The sequence below is a fragment of the Gekko japonicus genome, unplaced genomic scaffold, assembly GCF_001447785.1.
Source record: "Gekko japonicus isolate JY-2015 unplaced genomic scaffold, Gekko_japonicus_V1.1 scaffold1164, whole genome shotgun sequence".
Classification (NCBI taxonomy): Eukaryota; Metazoa; Chordata; class Lepidosauria; order Squamata; family Gekkonidae; genus Gekko; species Gekko japonicus.
Genome location: NW_015160873.1, coordinates 177,663 through 199,317, shown reverse-complemented (window position 1 = coordinate 199,317; position 21,655 = coordinate 177,663). Strand labels below are relative to the sequence as shown.

The 21,655-nt window shown below is 44.1% G+C and overlaps 1 protein-coding gene across 1 annotated transcript; it reads right to left on the bottom strand.

Annotated features, from left to right (window-relative positions):
• Positions 1–451: 451 nt before the first annotated feature.
• GLT8D2 (glycosyltransferase 8 domain containing 2) lies at positions 452–19,814 on the bottom strand. Its single transcript, XM_015422642.1, has 10 exons — positions 19,535–19,814; positions 16,506–16,548; positions 15,478–15,576; positions 11,119–11,287; positions 6,848–6,965; positions 5,999–6,083; positions 4,266–4,378; positions 3,317–3,483; positions 2,144–2,256; positions 452–993 (listed from the first exon to the last, which is right to left on the bottom strand). Exons 2-10 carry the CDS (start codon positions 16,522–16,524, stop codon positions 821–823), a joined length of 1,056 nt encoding a protein of 351 aa, XP_015278128.1. The 5' UTR covers positions 16,525–16,548; positions 19,535–19,814; the 3' UTR covers positions 452–820.
• Between the last annotated feature and the right edge of the window lie 1,841 nt (positions 19,815–21,655).

Below are 21,655 nucleotides of genomic sequence, written 5' to 3'. Positions count from 1 at the left end.
CATTGTTTACAAGGACTCTTTCTTGCAAGTGCTCAAAGTGCCTTGCATCAGGGATCTGGAACAATTTTATATTTAACAAAACTGTTAAACATTGCTGGTGGATAGCTCAGTGTAGCTATCATGATGATGAAAGAAAATATCTTGTTTTGAAAGAAGGATCTATTCTATCACTTGGGAATAATTACAGAATAACAGGTTAAATGTGAATGTGTATAAATTCTCAAACATGGTGCTTTAAATAGAATTTGACCACGTCTGATCTGCCAATTCCTTGCAAACAAGAATGCAATGTATCATGGTATCTTCTGGTGCTTAATTATGGCATTTTTAAAAAGTCTTAATGCTGAATTGCTTTGTGTTGAAAAGAAGCAGTGATAAATTAATTGAAATAAATAAAACAACTGATGTTTAGTTTTAATTCTAGTTTAATATTGACTACAGAAAGGCTATAGAACACAAGCGTTTTTATTCAGAAGTGTTACAGGTGGTTTCTCAGCAAGAAATCTAATATTTACAGTATTAATGCTGAAAAGGAGTTCCTGATTTCATAAAAGCATTTCCCGTAGGAGTTGAAGTCTCAGTAGCATGATGATACTGGAGCTTCTGTGCACACTTCATCATAGCTCCAATGCACACCTGGCTAAGTTTCATCTTGACACATTACTTCAGCCTCACTTTATGGTGGCTGCATAAGTCAACTTCAGCCTCAAACAACTGTACAATGAAGGAGGTAAATCATGTCACCAAATACTTTGTAAAATTGTGTACCTTGTGTGTGCTGGAAAAAATGACTCCGATGCCATAAATGTAAACGACACCATCAGCTATTAGGACGAATCAGTTTAAATGTCCCTGAAGGATCAGGGACAAACCACTTTTCCCAAAGGTCAGTGTGAATACTAGGGTAGTCCCAAGGCTTGTATCTTCCATTCCAGTGAAGTAACTTTGCTTCATGAAGAAACTGTTCAGAGTACCTAGCATCAGGACTCCAGCCTGGGTGTGTCAAAAAACAGAGTTGTATTACACCTCTTACTGGAAAACCTTGGGGAAAAGTCAGCATAGGCATGATCCAGCCAATCTTAAAAACATGCTTATTCCTCCAACCAAGGTTGACAGGGAATGCAACCATGATACTGTTTTTAAAGAAATATTCCTTAGTTTTTGTGAAACTTAGGTCTGATGTACACATGCAGGTCCACTTCCAATTGGGTGATGACATTTTTCATTGTCATCAAATGCTTAAATTGTAAATTTGTAAATTAAAAAAATATATAGCATAGTAAGAAGCTGGGTTTAAGCCCTTTCCCTGTTATGTTGATTTTATATTTGCTAGGTATTCTTAATGTGGTGAAGCATTCAAAACAAGTCTTCTGTGTGCAGACTGAAGGGTTGTTGTCCATTCTACCACCTCATTCCCATCTGACGTCCCTGCACATGTAAACCAGCCCTTCTTTCAGTCATAGATGTAAAGCCTTAAATCCCTATAGCTGGAGTATAGCCCATGATTTTTTTCAAATAATACTAAGGGATTTGCAATTTTGATTTTTATCGCTCATCATGAAAAACAAATAAACTTAAGTACATTTCTGAAATTTAAATGCTTGTTTTACACAAAATAGATTGAGATTTTTGGAAAACCTGTGTAGGAAATCCAAAAGAAAAATTCCAAGGCTCCAATCTCATGAAAGCTAGTCAGACTTAAATCTCATGGAAACTAATGTGGCTTGTTCCCGTGATGTCAGTAGGATTTAAGCATGACTTTGTCTGGCTGGGGCTCACATATTTGGGAAATTTACTGTGGCCTGAAGAGGGATAACTTGTGACTCTGAACATCTACCTTTGTGTTATCAAAGTGGCTCAGGTTTTCACTGCTGAATCCAGATACAAATTTTGTAATAGTCCACATTCTGATATAAAATGACTAAATCCTAGAATACAAGGTTAAAAAAAAATTATATGTTCTTTCTCAGCTCTCCAATGTTGCACATTAGTTTTAATTCACCAAGGTTGTAAGCTTCTGATTTAGCATATAACTGGGAGGCAAGCGCCATTTCTTGTAGGTGGGAAACCTTCAGTGTGCAGGTATAATAAGATCATTCTGAGGCTGCTCGAGGACCTTTTGCTTTTTTAGTCTAAAACTTACCTAGGTGGCGAATGTGCCATAGAGGAGTAATGGGTGAATATTTTCCATGGAAGACAATGAGCATCGGGGAAGTGGCCACACCTCCTGCAAGAGTGCTGCTGTAAAGGTTTTCTCTGAAAAGATTTTAAAAAGAAAATCTGTTTTGTGGTTTTTTTAAGGGGGGAAATAGTCTAGTACTTTCCTGCATGGTAACCTACAAAGCATAGCACACTTCCACTCATGTAAAAGAAGGGGGCAGGCAGAAAGGATCAGAGTAGCACCCCAAAAAATTGACTAGCTACCACATGGGTGGTGGTGGAAAGTGCTGTCAAGTCACAGCCAACTTATGGTGACCCCGTGGGGTTCCCAAGGCGAGAGATGATCAGAGGTGGTTTGCCATCACCTGCCTCTGCAGAGGCACCCTGGACTGCCTTGGCAGTCTCCCACCCCAAGGACTAACCGGGGCCAATCCTGCTTAGCAGCCAAGATCTGATGAGGAGGTTAGGGTGCTAGAACATTACTAGGGCTGAAACTGGGATGTGGTTGGAGGACCAGCCAATTTAAACCTCTGCTAGATGACATCATCCCACCGTATGTACTCAGTTTTTTGTTCAAGTGCCCAGTGGGGTATGATGACTGAGCCAACAAATGAGAAAGCCTCCCAAAAGAGTGTTTGTCCTGTGTATGCTCATGTGGTATTTAAGTAGTGGAGACTCTGCAAGTACAGCAAAGCAATGTAAAGTGCCAAGGGAAGTATGCCAAAAATAATCTGAGTGCAGAATTTCATGTCAACATAAGTGTATTATTATTTTTCCAACTTTTTTTTTTAATGACACAACTGCAGGAACTGTAATTCAAAGGAAGAGATTGGCAGTGGCAGAGATTTCACTCTTTTCCCTTTGCACTTTTTGGGGCTGGAAATTGTTGCCCCAAGTTCCTTTTATGAAACTGCTTGTATCCCATGGATTTTTCCCAGTGGGATATAAACAGGGGAAACGACACGTGGGAAAAGTCAAATAGCCACTTGGCCCTTTTAATTCACATTCTGTTAAAACAAAATTATTAAGGACCTATGGCCTCCCTATCCTGGTGTTCTTCCATGATAAATTCCTTAGAAGTCTGCATCTCAATCAAATAATATCAACGGTATGAACTTTAGAGTCCTGCAGGGGGGAGAGAGCACTTTGTACATACTCAGCATTTTTTTGCATCCATTTCTCTAACTGCTTTGTAATTCGTTGGTGCTTCCACTCCGTCATGTTCGCAACAAAGACACCAGGGTTAAAGGAGCAGGTGCTGGGGCTAATGCCAAGATCACGAATTGTTTGCTTCCGGTAGTCTAGGAATCCCATATAGGTGTTCTAAACAAAAGGGGAAAAAATGAAGTGCAAAATAACTATACACACACCCAGCCATTTCATTGGTTTGTTAGTAGCTTGGCCTAGTCACAGCCATCGATCCCGTGTTAGACTGAAAGAAAAAACATGTGCGCTTGCACAGGAATGTATTCCGGGGGGGGGGGGGGGGGGAGCAAGTAGGTCAGGGATTGTCTTTTGGCCCCTAGAATCAGTCGCTCTATTTGTTCAATTTTCATCCTATCTATCCTCCAAGGAGCTCTTTGGGCATACTTGATCCTCTCCTCCCATTTTATCTTTACAGCAACCCTGTGAGGTAGGTTGGACTGAAAGAGTGACTGGCCCAGTGTCACCCAATGAGCTCTATCACAGTGGGGATTTGAACCTAGATCTCATCGTTGTCACCTGACTCTCTAGCCACTGCACAACACTGTCTTCAGCATTATAAGCAGTGAAATTTCATGATCAGTCACTTGGGCCTCTGCTGTCTTACAAATCCATGAAGGAAAATTAATAACAGCAATTAATTCTACAAGCCAAGAGACACTTCCTGGCCTACTTTTTCCCCAAGTCCCTCCCTTTTCAATCCTGAATGCATTACTATGCCTATACTTGGATTCCTTCATTTTCTTTCAGTTTGGATCACATAATGAGCATCAGAAGACCTATGTAAGTTCCAATACTGCCTTATTCCCTAATGATACTGTCTGTAAAAACACTCAAACACCAGAAGAATTAAGCAGGATAATACCCTAGGAATACATTTTTATGTTGCAGAGATTTCTTACCTGCATTCCTACACTTCTGACCATTTCATGAGTCGAAGGCAGATCACAGTCATCTGAAAAAGCTGCAGCGTGCCCAGGGGCTAGCTTTGTGTCATACAGTTCTTGAATGTCACCTTTTAAAAAAATGGAAGCCAGCATTGTTCAAGAGCCTCACTGGTCTGCACTTTTCACTGTACCCAAAGATTTTACCCTAGATTTTTTTTAAAAAAAAATGCACATACTTACAAAACAAGTTGTAGACTAGCACCACTGTAGAAGAGGCATTTCTCCTTCTCACAGGAAGGAATGCAGTGTGCTTATTTAAAAACTAGAAATGTGCTTTTTATCCATTGTATTTGATCCTTATCCTGCAGTGTGCCTGTGATGGACTCAGAGGCAGCAGGGAAAGAGAGACTGTGACCGGGTGATAGAAAAGGGACCTTGGTGTCTCTGTGGCTGGGAAGAAGGGACGAAGGTGCTCGTCCCAGGTAGAGAGCATGCTGTCCCAACTAAGAGGGAAATATGCTAGCCCTCTGATGTATTAACACCTCTTGTTTGGAAAGTCCAGCCTTGGTGGGCTTGAGCCCCAAGATCTGGCACCCGGATTGTCTGAAGGCCGTGGAGGACACGTGGGTGGGTCTGAAAAGGGAAGCTGCTCCTTTGCCTGGGGTACACTGGAATTTGGAGTGTGTGAGGAGAGCTGTATCTCCTGGGTTTTGCCATGAAGGATGACAAGAGAGAAATGATGCTAAAGAGGGTTGCAGATGCACCAGGGATGGGGGCGTCCCGTAACTAACAAAGACTAGATAGACCATGGATTTTAAGTACCTAGTTAGTAACTGTCCTTTTGTTTTCCTCAGTGCACCTAAATCTGTCCTCGTAGTACCCTGAGTTTGTGCCTTGTAGAACTAAAGTTGTTTAAGAGAGAGTCTGCGCAAATCCCTACCCACCTGCCTTTGACTCCTTGGCATACTACAGTGATACGCTCCTGTGGGGTTGGCCTCAGGCACCCCACGACATAGAGAGGAAGGCTGGATTTTACCCAAGGGAGTGGCAGCCACAGTAAAAAGGAAGGGCAAGATAGTGGCTAGTCTTGCCCCACAAGGTGACAGAGATCATGACAGTGCCACAAGTAGATATCAAGAGCGAAGCCTTGTACAAGAAGTTCTGGGGATTTGAAAGAAACTTACTGAAACAACCCACTTGGTTCAGACATGCAAGTCAAGTTATACGTCTCCTGGAAGGGCCTCAGAATCCAGATAAACGGGAAAGTGCCTTCCTAACTCTACCTACAGTCATGATGATATAGGCCTTGTTTGAGGAAAATCTAATATATCATGTTTCTCAGAGATTATCTGCCCATCCTTCAACCACGATTCCATACTTTCCAACAGCCTGTGTCCACTAATGGCAATCTATGCCATGAGTTTCTAATGGCAACTTTATTCCTACTTCTATTTACAAGACATTAACAAAGACTTGTGTTTTTTAATTGTACTGCTGCTGACACAAAACTGGACACCTTATACATATGTTTATAATTTTTAATTCTGCGCTGATCATATGCAACAAACACCAAGAATGTACCAAACTAGCACTATCAGAATTTTTTTGTTAGAGAATAAGTAACAAATGATCTATATTAATATTAATTTCAGATACATTTTAGCTAATAATTTTTTTAAACTATGTAGTGTATAGATTTTAGGGTTTACACTCTTTCAGACAATGGGGGGGGGGGAGAAGCCCCTTACCTTGGACAATTACATCGTCATCAAGATATATCACTTTCTCATGTTCATGGATAAGTAGAGGAAGGTAAAATCGAACAAAGTTCAGCTGTTGAATAAAAAAGGGAGGGATTTCAACAACATCTATAAAGCAGAAGACATCCAGAAAAATTAAATGACGCATTGTAGGAATGTCCAGTTGAATATCAGGCAATAAAGTTACCAGGAAAATATTTCTAATGATACACACCCTGGATGCCTTTTATGTTAGAGTTTCAATTATGGAAACAAAGTGCTTGGAATGGATTCAAACTTTCCTGGAAGCCAGGTTCCCCCTGTCCCTATATCTAAGGCCATTCAATGGTAGAAGAAAAGTATTTTGCACACACTCATGATCAATGGTCCCTCTAAGCTGTAAAGTCTTGTGAGCACAAATTCTACTTTTTGAGCTACTGGCATTAAAGTTGTGAGTGAGCAATTTGGCTACTGCATGAATTTGTTTGCTCTGGAGCCATCCTTCCTGAGCTAAGACAAAAATGGGTGAGCTGGAAGCTAAAATACTGTGAGCTAGCTCACACTATCTCAGTTTAGAGGGAACACTGCTCATGATCACTAAAATCTCTAGGCAGTTGTTAGGTTCGGGGCAGGGATCAGTGAAAGCTGTATCCTATCTTTATGATCTCTTTTCTTCAGCTCCTTGAACAAAACAAGGGTTCACCCATCTCTAGCTTTTGGTAGGTTTGTTGTAGAGATTAGTGTGGTTTGTGATTTTTTTCCAGGACAAACACAAGGGATGCCTGCTATGCAGAAGGACACATGTATCTTGCAAAGGAAGCGGTTTTTCACTTTTTTTTCTGTTGGCTATGTACTCACAGGTTGAAGTAACTCAGGACGGGCTGCATCTGGTCGGATTTTCCCTTTTAGCACCATGGGGTTAAATTCCACAATTTTAAACTTTATATCTTTCAGTTTGGAATTTTCAATCCATTTTCTGAGATGCAAAAGAAACAGAGGCATGCCAGAGAACATGTCAAGCAATTATTATGTTGTTCAGTACACACACACAATATATATATACTTGCCTCTCAAAAGCAAGGTCTTCAAGGCAGGACACAAAAGAAAGTCACAATATAAAACAAAAGCATCATGTAACAGCCCAGGTATACAGTGATGATAAAATAGCTGGTATCCCTTGCCACTCCTCCTACAGTGGCTGTGGTTCAGTGGAAGAGCCTCTGCTTGGTATGCAGAAGGTCCCAGGTTCAATCCCTGGCATCTCCAATTAAAAGGACAAGGCATAGGTGATGTGAAAGACCTCAGCCTAAGACCCTGGAGAGCTGTTGCCAGTCTAAGTAGAAAACACTGTCTTTGACGGACCGATGGCCTGATTCGGTATAAGGCAGCTTCATGTGTGTTCATGTGTAATAAAGAATAATGGAGAAATTGATAGGAATAATCTGTAAACCTTTCCAAGACATTCCAGGTAGAATCCAAACTGGCCCTGTGGATGAAGCATTTGTTTGATTGTTCTGCCTCTCACTCAGTTTGCCCCTCAGAATAGTGAAGACTGGATTATTTTTTACATTAAATTTTCGCACCCTAATATGTGGAAGACCAGAAATTGCTTTTTCTCTTGACTACAGATGAAACCACAAGTAGCCATCAGCTCTGGTGTTCTAAACTAAAAGGTCATTCCCTCATATCACTCTTGCCCATCCAACAATTATGCCTATGGCAACACAAGGAACTAATTAATATAGGAGATATTCTATGTGGAATATTAAGAAATAAATAGTTGAGTCAGTTCATTATTAACTTTTCAGGCTCTGATGATGAGGGCATTAAATTTTTATTGGCAGATGCACTTCCTCTTATGGCTACTTTTATGTTCTTGTCAATTACAATTAAAAAGAACTTTATATCTTCTTCTCAATAGGGTTTGTGTTTAAACTGTAGCCCTACGTTTTAAGCTGCGTTGAGTACTGGATATATTTTAAATAGCGATTGGATAGGATTTATAGTTTGTATTTGTATTTTGATATGTCTTAATGTTATTTACTCATGGTATGTTCTGGTGCGTGTCTGTATCTGATGTTTATGTAATGCTGTGAATGGTCACAACATTAAATTAATTTAATATTAATATCTTCTAAGTCACTCACAAACAGCTTACAAATAAATACTGAGAATGCTTCTGCACAATGGATCCTACAGTTTGTTCTCCTTTGCCCAGTCTAGTAGGTGAACTATTGGCAAGAAGCAAGGCTTTCTGCAGTCACAGGATCCACAGCTGAACTCATTCAAGATGGGTAGCCTGTTAGTCTGTTTGTAACAGTATAAAGGAGCCAGAGTCCAGTCGCGCCTTAAAGACTAACAAAATATGTGGCAGGGGATGAGCTTTCGTGAGTCTGACTCATGAAAGCTCATACCCTGCTGCCTCAGATTTTGTTAGTCTTTACTGGACTCTGGCTCTTTTCTACAGCTGAATTCATTGAAAGTTTGTTATGGTAGAACTATACTATGGGCCCGGTCACACGGGCAGGAAACTGTGGGGGGGGAGCGTGGCAGTTTGCCCCGGGGCAAACTAACACGCGGTTACGTGATCAGACCTCCCGTGGAGGTACCATGGAGGTTCCATGGGAAGGGAGAGGTGCCGATCACAGGACAATCCCGTGTGCAAAACAGAAGCGTGCGGTGCGGCAAACTGGTTGTTTTTTTGTGTGTGTACACCACGACTGCGCATGCTCCGTTGGGTGCTTGTGCGCATCCACGGAGACTTGGGGGGAAAAAAACCTTGTTTGCAAGGGGACATGGGCGGGCGCCGGATGCCTCCGGAAACGCGATCAGACGCCTGCCCTTGCCCCGCAGTTTCCGGAAACTAGTACCTCCTAGGTACTAGTTTTTTGCTGCGTGTTTTCGGCGGGAAGCCTCGGTTGAGCCACGGAAATGCTACGCTTCCCAGATGTGCCGGTGAGATCGCGCCCGGAAACTCCGCCTGTCTTCCGTTGCTTTAGCGTGGCTAATGCTCCGTGTGACCGCAGCCTATATAAAGCAAAGGCAGGGATCCAAACCCACATTTGCTTCATACTGTCAATACAGGGGGTAGATATTTGCAGGGTAAAATAGGCAAGTGTGCATGGTGTGTTTATCCCTTCCAATGCCCACCAACTTCTAAGTTGCTCTGGGCAATACCCCCAGGATATTTTATTGCTCCTGGTGGTACTTTAACTGTAATTTTTAAATGCTGGACTTCATCCTGCAGTCTTGGTCTGTAGTTTAGGGTACTGAACCACCAGCTTGGTGGTTAAGAGCAGGGCTCTTTTTGTAGAAAAAGCCCAGCAGGAACTCATTAGCATAATAGGCCACACCCAACACAAGAAACTCATTAGCATATTAGGCCATGCCCGACAGCAATTGCTCACTCACAACTTTAGTGCCAGCAGCTCACAAAGTAGAATTTTTGCTCACAGGACTCCATAGCTTAGAGGGAGCGTTGGTCATGGCTTGTCATTGTGAAACCAGATCTGAGTAACCGTCTAAGGAGAGACAATGGACTGAGATGAGGGTAGCCATTGTCCCATTCTGCAACTTTCTCTGGGGTGCAGGGCGGGGGAGACTCAGGCTTGGTGGATATACCTACTTTGCTTTCTGGTCAGAGATACTGAGTTTTTTTGCTTTGGAACTGAGGTTTGCAAAGAGGGGCATTGTGTAACCAGTAGTTTGTGTGATTCACTGACAATAAATTATTTGAGCATTACAGAAATTACATCTTTAATCTTCTCTGGTATCATTGGTATCACAAGTACAGCATGTTCAGGCTGCAGGCCGTGCATGATCTCTAGTTCAGGAGCAATGTTGAGCATACTGAGTAGAGTTCTAGTCATTCCATCTGAGGAAAAGAAATATATAGATGGTCCATGGTTTGGAGAGTCTGCCTTACAAGTAAAGACTATTTTTAAAAAAAAAGAAAAAGGAAGACATTGCAACTGTTTCTAAAACCATGAATACTGCGGGGAGAATTTAAAAACTGGAACTCCGTTCCTGTGCGTTTCTGCCCAAAAATAGCCCTGGTTAAGAGCGGCAGGACTGTAATCTGGAGAACCAGGTTTCATTCCCCACTCCTCCACATGAAGCCACAGCTGGATGACCCTGGGCCAGTTGCAGCTCTCTCAGAACTCTCTCACCCCCACCTGCCTCACAGGGTGTCTGTTGTGGGGAGAGGAAGGGAAGGTGATAGTAAGCCGCTCCAAGACTCCTTCAGGTAGTGAAGAGCTGGGTATAAAACCAACTCTTCTTCTTCTTGAGTGTTTATTAGTCTATTAGGATTTTGAACTGATTCTGTATTATATTTTTAATATCATGTCGGTTGAAAACTGCCTCAAGTGTTTGTTTTTTAACATCAGAGAGTATCATAAATATTTTAAAGAAAGACATTTTCCCCGCAAATGCCTCTATGCCTTTTTTAAAAACATCTTTTCCTCTGAAACAGAAGAAGCCCAGATGCAGGGAACAGGCAGAGAAAAGGTTAAAACCTCCCTCCTTAACTGTTAATTTTTGCAATTAACCCCCCCCCCCCAATATTAATAGTAACTAGCAGACATATATTGAGGAAAGTTGTGTTGGTACAGGGATCCCAACTCTGGGTGAGGAAACACCTGGAGATCTTGGGGGTGGAAGCTGAAGGAAGCTGGGGTTTGAAGAGGGGAGGGAAGAGAGCTTTGTGGGGTCCAATGCCAGAGAGTCCACCCTCCAGAGCAGCCATTTTCTCCAGGGGAACTGATCTCTGCAGTCTGGAGATCAGTTGTAATTCTGGAGGACCTCCAGGTCCCACTTGGAGGGTGGCCACCAATGTTCCCTCTAAGCTGTGGAGTCTTGTGAGCAAACGTTCTACTCTGTGAGCTACTGGCATTAAACTTGTGAGTGAGCCATTTGGCTGCTGCATAAATGAGTTTGCTCTGGAGCCATCCTTCCTGAGCCAAAAGGAAAATGTGTGAGCTGGAGGCTAAGAAATTGTGAGCTAGCTCACACTAACTCAGCTTAGAGGGAACACTGGACTGGCCCCCCTATTGTGTAGCTCTCCTCTAAGCCTTCCTCTAAACAGGCAGACAAGCAGGGACTGAAATCGCTTCTTTAAATCATTCCACCTGATATGTAGGATGCTGTTCTTTAGGCCCACGATATAGAACAAGATGTTAGAACCGGAGTTGCTGTAAATGCTGCTGACTGCTGCGAATGCTGCTCCCATTCTTCCCACCGCAGCGCATATCACCACAGGAATGTCTTCTTCCATTTCCTCAGGGCTCTCCAAGTCAACTGTTTTTTTAAAAAAATGGGGCCACATGTTACTACACACAGTTCCAGATGGGAAGCCGGCCATATTAGTTAGAGGGAGTGCTTATTAAATCTGCAGACAATACTAGATTTGGGAGGGGTAGCAAATACGGTAGAAGACAGAGACAGGAGACAGGATGGAAAACTGGGCTAAAACAAATAAAATGAATTTTAATGGGGATAGATGTAAAGTTCTGCATTTAGGTCGGAAAAATCAAACGCATGATTATAGGATGAGGGAGACTTGTCTTGGAAAGTAGTATGTGCAAAACGTATCTAGGGGTCTTAGTAGACCATACACTGAACATGAATCAGCAGTGTGATGCCGTAGGTAAAAAGGCAAATGCGATTTTGGACTGTATCAACAGAAGTATAGTGTCCAGATCACGTGAAGTGATGGTATCGCTTTGCTCTGGTTAGACCTCACCTAGTGCATTGTGTTCAGTTTGGGGCACCACAATTTAAGAAGGATATAGGCACGCTGGAACGTGTCCAGAGGAGGGCAACAAAGATGGTGAGGGGTCTGGAGACCAAGTCCTATGAGGAAAGGTTGAAGGAGCTCAGTATGTTTAGCCTGGAGAGGAGATGACTGAGAGGTGACATGATAACCATCTTCAGGTACTTGAAGGGCTGTCACATAGAGGATGGAGCAGAGTTATTTTCTGTTGTCCCAGAAGGTTGGACCAGAACCATTGAGTTGAAATTAAATCAAAAGAGTTTTCTGCTAAACATTAGGAAGAATTTCCTGACAGTTAGAGCAGTTCCTCAGTGGAACAGGCTTCCTTGGGAGGTGGTGGGCTCTCTTCCTTTGGAGGTTTTTAAACAGAGGCTAGATGACAGCAATGCTGATTCTGTGAACTTAGGTAGATCACAAAAAGGAGGGCAGAAAGGGCTGCATCAGTGCTTAGTTCTTGTGGCCCTTTCTTACATGCCCAGGGAAATGCTGATCACCACTTTGGGGTCAGGAGGCAATTTTTCTCCAGGCTAGTTTGGTTGGAGATCCTGTGGGTTTGTTTTTCTTTTGCCATCTTCTGGATATGCGTGCCTTTGGTTCCAGGTTTAGAATGTTTTGGCCGACTCAGCCTGGATGAAGTTGACAGATTGCTCGAATCTGTGGGTCCAACCACGTGCGACCTTGATCCGTGCCCCTCCTGGCTCATTAAAGCGGGCCACGAGGGGTTTCGAGGTGCCCTGCGGGAGATTATCAACAAGTCCCTTGCGGAGGGGCGGTTCCCTGGGGAACTCAAGGAAGCGATGGTCCGCCCACTCTTGAAAAAGCCATCTCCGGACCCGGCCGAATTGGCCAACTATCGGCCGGTGTCCAATTTGCCCTATTTGGGTAAACTTATCGAGAGGGCAGTGGCGACACAGCTACAGGGTTTTCTGGAGGATGCTTCAGTCCTAGATCCTTTCCAGTCTGGCTTTCGCCCAGGTCATGGGACAGAAACGGCGTTGGTCGCCCTGACTGATGACTTCCGAAGGCATCTGGATTGAGGCGGTGTGGCGGCACTGTTGTTGCTTGATCTGTCGGCCGCATTTGATACGGTCGACCACCAGTTGCTGGCCCACCGCCTCGCTGACGTGGGGATTCAGGGGCTATCCCTTCAATGGCTTGCCTCTTTTCTTCAAGGTTGGGAACAAAGGGTGGCGATAGGGGATCAGCTGTCCCGGAGGCTCCAGTTCGAGTGTGGGGTGCCTCAGGGGGCAGTGCTGTCCCCGATGTTGTTTAACATCTACATGTGCCACCTTGCCCAGATAGCCCAGAGGTTTGGGTGTCATCAATATGCAAATGACACCAACCTCTATCTGATGCTAGGTGGCCAGTTGAACTCCAACCCAGATGACCTTCAGCGTGCACTGTAAGCTGTGGCTGGTTGGCTCAGACTGAGTTGGTTGAAACTAAACCCGGCGGAGATAGAGGTCCTGGGGTTAGGTTGGGTCGAGCTTGTAACCTGCTGGGGAGTGGTGTTTTTGTCTGGATCTGTTTGGGTCTTTTGTCTGGTCTGTTGCTCATTGAGCAAAGACTGTTTGCCTGGGGCTGATTGCAGGGCCCACCCTCTGGTGTTGCTCCTGGGAGGCGGGGCCTCTGAACTGTAAGGCTCCTTCCAGGCAGAGGCGCAAGCCTTTGGTGCAAGCCAAACGGCCTGGAGATCAGGCCTGAGGACCCTGTATCATTCTAGATACCTTTAAACCGTTAACCAGTTATGCAGGTAGAAAGCCAGCAGGGAAGCAGGGGCTATCCAGTGTTTTGCCGAGAGTGCCACATGTACGATTGTCTACCTACTAGGTGGCAATTGTGGCTGTGTGCTCACTGCATGGAGCTCATGGCCAGAGAGTTACTGACTTGAAGAAACTGAGGCTGAGACAGAGGTTTGGGGAAGAGACCCTCAGGGACTTACAAGAACAGTCCCACACCTGTGCTGAGAGCTCTTCTGCTGTTGTGGAGAGTGAGAGTCTAGAGGGGAGGGCATCAGTCTGAGGAGGAGGGATACAATCCCTTAGAAGGGACCCCTTTCTTGCAATGGACCGATATCCTCCTGTATCAAGGATACCCCTGGGGGGCTGCGGGGAGGTGGTCTTCTGATAGTGGATGATTCGATCATTAGGAATATAGAGAGTGGGATCTGTGACAGACGTTTTGACGACATGGTAACTAGAAATGGTCTGTTATTTGGGGGGGGGGGGTTTAAATCCCCAGTGTATTTTTTTAAGACTTCAGATTTTTCTGCAAACCTGGGGGGGGGGTCCCCCAAGCTTGTAGAAAAAACTGTTTCATTTCAGTGTGGCCCTGATGCGCAGATTTAGATAACTGCAGATGGGAGCCACATGTCACTATTAGATCTATAGATGATACAGTTTTCTAATTAGATCTGCTTCTCATGTTTCATTCTCCACTTTTCTAGATCTGACTTTATGTTAATCCTACTTGGCTGATATATCAACAGTTGGGAGTGGTCCTCCCACACTCTGAACAGACTGATTACTCTTTCTGTTGTTTGTAGCCTTGAATTCATCTGCTGTATGGATGTATAGTTCATGTGTCTGATGAAGTGAGCTCTGACTCATGAACGCTTATGCTGGAATAAATGTTGTTTGCCTCTAAGCACTCCTGGACTACTGTTTTATTTTGCTACACACAATGATGTAGTTCTGTTCTAGTCTAGATTTGAAGGGGCTGGGAGGCTGGGAGGAATGTCTTGGTGGAAGTCAATGGCATAGTGAATTAATGTCGGATTTCTCTCCTAATCTACCATCTAGGTCTGTTGCTTGGTCGACATAAAACAAGAAGTCCACTGGAATCTTAAAGACTAACAACATTTATTTCAATGTGAGCTTTCGTTCCACATACCTGCTGGCTGCTGCCATGTTGGTTTTGCCTGCCATATTTCCTTATGGTACTGGGCCTGTGCTTATGTGCTTGTTTACATGCAGAGGTACTGTAAGCTGTCATAAGGGAATAGGGCAGCTAGGACAGGCATACTGTCGGCTAGCTAGTAGCAGAGAAGGGGTACAGAGCCAATAGCAATGGGCAGAAGCTGGAGAAACTCAGCAAGCCATTTGGGAGTATTCCAGAATGCCAGCAGCTCTGGACTCTACATTCCAATTGATCTTGTATTATGAATGGGACTTTTGTTGGCACCCTGCCAACAAAAGTCTGCATGGTCAAAGCAATGAAGTCATGTATGGCTGCGAGAGTTGGACTATAAGGAAGACCGAGTGCCGAAGAATAGATTCTTTTGAACTATGGTGCTGGAGTAGACTCTTGAGAGTCCCTTGGACTGCAAGAAGATCAAATCAGTCAATCCTAAAAGAAATCAACCCTGACTGTTCCCTGGAAGGCCAGATAATGAAACTGAAGCTCCAATACTTTGGCCACCAAATGAGAAGGGAGCACTCACTGGAGAAGACCCTGATGGTGGGAAAGATTGAAGGTCAAAGAAGACGGGGACGGCAAAGGATGAGATGGTTAGACAGTGTCATAGATGCAATGAACATGAAATTGAGCAAACGTCAGAGGACAGCGGAAGACAGGAAGGCCTGGCGTGATCTGGTCCATGGGGTCGCGGAGAGTCAGACTTGACTGTGCGACTGAACAACAACAACAAATGAATGGGAAGGGGTCAGTCTTCGTAATGTCAAAATAAAAATAGATTCTAACAATAGGTTCATACCTGGTTCATTCTTTAGCAAGGTAGATGGCATCTTGTGAACTTTGTTGTAAAGAATGACACAAATGGTAAATACAAGTAGGAACAGCAGAATCTGATTAACTGAAAGAGAAAGGACAGCGTGTTCATAATTAGCACTGAGGTAGATCCTAATTAAGGATTCAGCTGGCAGAAGACACGTCTTGCCTGCAGAAAAACAGTGAGATCTTCCTCCTCCCACTGCAGACACACACACCTTTTGCCGTCTGTTTCTGAGGGTCCACCAACCATTTATCTATTTAGTTAGTTAAAAAAATTGTTAGCCACCTTTCTCCCTTGTGGAACTCAAGGCACCTTAGAAGGCGGCTGCTCCACGGGAGAAGCAGAAAGGCAACACTCACTTCTGCTCACGCTGCTCCTCTCGAATCCACCCCACTGTATACAATATGGTGACAGTATACAATACCACTCCCTTGTTCAACCCCTAAAAATGGTTAACCAGTGTCATCATGGTCAAGGACCCAGACAGGCATTTCTGTACCAGAAGAGTCCAAAGACACCCAGACCCTTGAGAAGGCAAAACACTCTTGGCTTGGGCCGTTCTGGGGAGCAGCCACTGAGGCAACCACACACAGAGATTTCCTCTGATGAAGTACAGGACAATAATCCCAAACAAGGCACAGAGCAACTTTGCCAGAGCAGGCATCTCAGAAACAGTGCTGCCCCTTTAATTGAGGGCTGATCTCCGAGGAGGTGGGGCCCTGAGTAGGCTTCAAACCAGTGCTGGCACAACACTCCAGGTTACCTGTTATTCTGCTTTTGAGTTGTTTTCACCTCCCACTGTGGCTTCCCGTGGTGGATTAGCACGGTGTGCTCCTCAGCATTGCCTGTTGCCCTGTTTGTCAAACTCTAAAACCCGTCTATGCCTGGGACTCCAGGTACTCCACAGACTTAGCTGCCTGTCCCGTTTTGGGGTAGTGAATCTTCTGTGGGTGTCAGACACAAACAGGAGACCTATTTAAATTACCATTTTAGCCATGCAGATTTCTTACTTTTTCGTAGTACAGCCATGTGTCCCTTTTGTGTGGTTGCAACCTGTTGCAAGAATGAGAGACGGGGGTGGGAAGGTTAAAACACCACCAGAAGTAGGCATACCTTATCTTTGTTTGGTGTTTCACAGACCTAGATGGTGACATCAGATGTTGCTTTTGACTTCGAGGGGAAACAGTTCAGTTCAGTTTACTGTACAGTTTACAAAATCCTCAACTGAGAGGAATACAGATTGTATACAAACTATAAATCCGCTAATGAATGAAGATACCATGAGAAACTAGAAATCCATAAGAAGATACAACTACAAATACCAGGTGGACTGTGCAGAGGCAGGCAATAGCAAGCAACCTCTGAACATCTCTTGACATGAAAACCCTACAGGGTTGCCATGTTGATTGCGACTTCACAGGGGGGAGAAAAGGATCTATGCCTCTGGAAAGCTGCTATTTTCTGACAGGATATGAGCTGGTGCTAGGAGTGCCAACAACCTGAAGAAAAAAATGCCTTGCTCTTTTAACAAAGGCTTAAGGTGGGGAAATGCGCAGCTGAAGCTTTTCATGGCATGGAAATAAAATAACATCCCTTGAAACCTCTGTTTAAAGAGGCAGGACATTTTTTCTCTGGGTTGTTGGCAACTCTAGCTGGTGTAGCAATAAGACTGAGCTGTGATCCAGAAGGTGATCTATTCAGATCTCATTCCAGCCACAAAGTCTGCAATCCTAAAGACACTTCCTGGGACTAAACCTCATAGAATAATCTGAGATTTACTTTTGAGTATATTATTTTAGGATTGCTCCCCAAAGTGGCTTAAGGTAAATTATTTTCTCTCAGCCCTTGATTTGCAACCTGGAGGTAATAATATTGGCCTACTTTACAGGGTTGTTGCCAATATTTCTGTGATAATATGTGAAGTGCTAATAGAGCCTCTATGCAGGAAATAATAACCTCTGAACATTGAGGTTCTGTTAGTAACCCGCTGCATACCAGTGCTGAATGGAAACAACAGTGAGAGGTTTTGGCCTCTGTGTTGCTGCCATAGGCCTGGTTGGGGCATTTGGTTGGCTACTGTGTGAAACAGGACTAAACAGTCTGATCCACCACAGTTGCTCATATGTTCTTGTTAAATAGATTCATCAGTATTGCAATGGACCAGTTAATAAGCATATAGTGCAATCCTGTGTGTGTTTAATCAGAATTTATTTATTCATTTCATTTATATACTGCTTCTCTCCCCAACGGGGACTCAAACTGGCTTACATCTAGGGTTGCAAGCCTGGTAGGGTTACCAGCCCCCAGGTCCCGGGGGGTGGGTGTTCCCCCACTTTTGAAGAATAAGAGGAGACTGGATTTATACCACACCCTTCACTCAGAGTCTCAGAGAAGTTAACAATCACCTTCCCTTCCTCTCCCCACAACAGACACTCTGTGAGGTAGGTGGGGCTGATAAAGCTCTGAGAGAACTGCTCTTGAGAGAACAGCTCTGAGAGAACTTTGAATGACCCAAGGTCACCCAGCAGCTGCATGTGGAGAAGTGGAGAATCAAACCCAGTTCTCCAGATTAGAGTCTGCCGCTCTTAAACACTACACCAAACTGGCTCCAATCTGCCACCAGTCAGCTGACCAGCAGGGGAAACCCCACCCCCAAACAGGGACATCACCATGCGACGTCCCCATCATGATGACGTCACCCAGAAGTCACAATGCCAATGTCGGGGGGGGGGGACGCTCTAGTTCTTTGGCAAGCTCGATGGTTTTGAAGGCAAAAAACCACAGACTTTTCCCCAAAAACTAGAGTGTCAACCATCGATGGTGGCACTGCAATGACATTACTTCCAGGTGATGTTATTGCACACACACCCCTGTACTTTGCATGCACGGCAGAAGATCCCAAGAAGGGCCCGGGTGCCCCTCAATAGATGCAAGGTAGAACCTGGCAACCCTAAAGCCTGGAGACTACAGGTATCAGTTTCCCCAGAGAAAATGGGTGCTTTGGATCCCAGCCGGGATTTTACAACTCTACCTCCAATTCCCTGCTGGTGGCCAGGGGGGACCTGACAATCCTACTTACATCTTTCTCTTCTCCTCCATTTTGTCCTTACAACAACCCCGTGGTTAGGTTGAGAGTGTGTACCTGGTCCAAGGTCACCCAGCAAGCTTCTGTGGCAATCCTGGGTCTCACAGCTCCTAGTTGGGAATCAATGCTCCCTCTAAGCTGTGGAGTCTTGTGAGCAAAATTCTACTTTGTAAGCTACTGGCATTAAAGTTGTGAGAGAGCGATTTGGCTACTGCATAAGTTAGTTTCCTCTGGAGCCTTCCTTCCTGAGCTAAGACAAAAATGTGTGAGCCGGAGGCTAAAAAACTGTGAGCTAGCTCACACTAACTCAGCTTAGAGGGAACACTGCTAACCAGTGCACCACACTGGTAGCCCTGCCAAGTAGTTGTCGGAAGGATTGCAGCCTAATTTACTAAATCAGTTTGGAAAGATACGGCCTTTAAAGATATTATTCTCGGACTTTCCATACACAAAGAATCTTTACATCGTTGAAATGGCTCTATATTAGAAGCTTCTTTATCCAGTGTGGTCCATATGTATTCTCCATTTTAAAGCACAGAAGTTCAAAGCAATCTTTTTACGAGTAAATAAAACAGTTCTATTCCTATTCACCAGGGCCCCAAACCACATTTGGTCTCATAGTTGCCATGTGAAATGTTCCATATGCTTTCCTTCATAACAGTCACGCCCATGTAACTTGCACCAGATCATAAACTCTAGAATCCAAACCAGCACAAAGGACCCACTTTTGGTTCAATACATGAAAATTCTGTAAGATCAAAGCTGGAGTCTCATTTTTTGAAAATGAGATCATATCTGCGTCGTACTCTGTAGAAGCATTTCCTAAAACTCTTGGAAGTTTGTTACTGGATACTGAATGTATCCAGACATAATTGAACTGAACAAAATGAGAGGGTGCAGCAACGGGAGTGAAAATGGAAACTGACTGGGTTCCTGCAGAATTCAGTGTCTTACCTCTTAAATGCAGTACAGCAATCAGGATTTCTTTCTCCAGAAAAATAACTGCAAGGCAGTTGCACTTCGTTGCTGGATGGTCGAGGACAAAAAAAAATCATGCCAAAACTGGATCTCTCGTGAGATCTCTGTTGAAATCCTGCAGACGAGAGACTTGGAAGTCCTCCGTACTCCCTATAGGCATACTTTGATAGGAAAATGTCTTTTAAAATTCTCTTGCAGTTTACTTAGAGCAGGTTTTCCTTCCTTTCTGCTACTATGGAGCTGTGCAGAATCCAGACATTGCCTGGTGGAGTGAGAGAGCCACACAAACTGCTTCCAGATGTGCCGAGCGACACAGCTCCAGATCTGGCTAACTTTCCTCCCCCTCCAGTTGATCCTCATCCGAGAGAAAATTCCAGAGGGGGAAAAAGCTCTTCCAGAAGAAACCTCAGAAACAGTTCTGAGCTCAGATTACATTTTTGCTTAAAAATCTGTTTGTAGCTGTCTTGAACATGGCGGAGCCTATCAATTTACAAGTATTTTTAAAACATGAACAATGGACACGGCAGTGAACACTGCATGATATTTACTTATTGTTAATGAGATAATAATCCCAGGAATTCTTTGCTTGAGGAACAAATAAATATGCAAATGTCCTTTTGGAAAATATATCCCAAATGACAGTATGTCTATAAGTAACTGTACATAAGGAATAATGAATACACCAGATACATTAAGACAGTGGTCCCCAACCTTTTTCAGCCTGTGGGCACCTCTGAGATTCTGACATGGGGGGGGGGGGGGCAAGGGGGGGGGGGGGGTACAACCAGAAAATGGCTGCCACAAGGAGGCGGAGCCAACAACAAAATGTTAGGGAGTGAGGTTATATATAATCTTATTTATTCATTCATTTCCATTTTTATCCCGCCCTCCCCACAGGGCAGGTTACAAAGTCACAAAATCTCAACTTCAATAGTTAAAATAATTAAAACAGTAATTTAAAACAATATTAGAAACAGCATTCAAGGTTCATGTTGCTATGCTCAGTTAGGCTGATCATAAAGTCAGCAATTTCAGTAGGGGAGGCCAAAGATGGGTAACAGTAGCTCTTCAACATTACAGGCAGAAGCTCTGGTTAACGGGATGCCTTTCAATCTGCACACCCAGTTAGAAGCCCTGCTGGGCAAAAGCCCCACCCAGCCCTACCCACTTCCTAAAGTACATGGTGGGCTCCAGGAAAAGTATCCACAGGCACCATGGGCACCACGTTGGGGACCCCTGCACTGAGCTATTTTCACCAGGGATGTTAACAAGTCAAGTGGAAAAAGAGTCAGCCTTGGTGCATCTATCTCAATCTTCTTGCATTTTCCTGTATCACTATATAATACATACACAAGATTAAATTATCCCTGCCCAATAGATTAAACTCTCACATCAAAATTTAACTGAGATGAGCAGTGGTATGTTTCACACGTACTGGCAGAACAAAGTAAACTACACTACCCTAGGTCACAAACAGGAGACAGTCTGACTGCTCAGAAGGAACTCAGTTTAACCCACTCTCAGCACGTCGTCTGACCACACCATGGTGTTGCCAACGCAAACATTCTAAAAAAGAATAATGCTCTGATGAACAGTCATTTCATGCTCACCATTCTGAAGTGAAGATATAATTTTGGCATAACTCTGCCCTGGAGCCTGCCTTGGCCTCTCTGCTGATGTGTTGAGCATTACCCTTACTGTGCCACTGCCTTGCTTACCTGGGTGTATCTCAGACAGGTGACAGAAACAGGGACAAAGGAAGAACGCAGGAAGAAAACTTGGCAATGAAGCTGTCAGGACTTTGCAGCTCCTTACTTCCCTCTGACACTGCCTGGATGAGAAAACGAAGTGTTCACCCCACTCCAGAGCAATGTTCCCTCTAAGCTGTGGAGTCTTGTGAGCAAAAATTCTACTTTGTGAGCTACTGGCATTAAAGGTGTGAGCGAACAATTTGGCTCCTGCATAAATTAGTTTGCTCTGGAGCCATCCTTCCTGAGCTAAGGCAAAAATGTGTGAGCCGAAGGCTAAAAAACTGTGAGCTAGTGCACACTAACTCAGCTTAGAGGGAACACTGCTCCAGAGTAGATACTCCAAGGT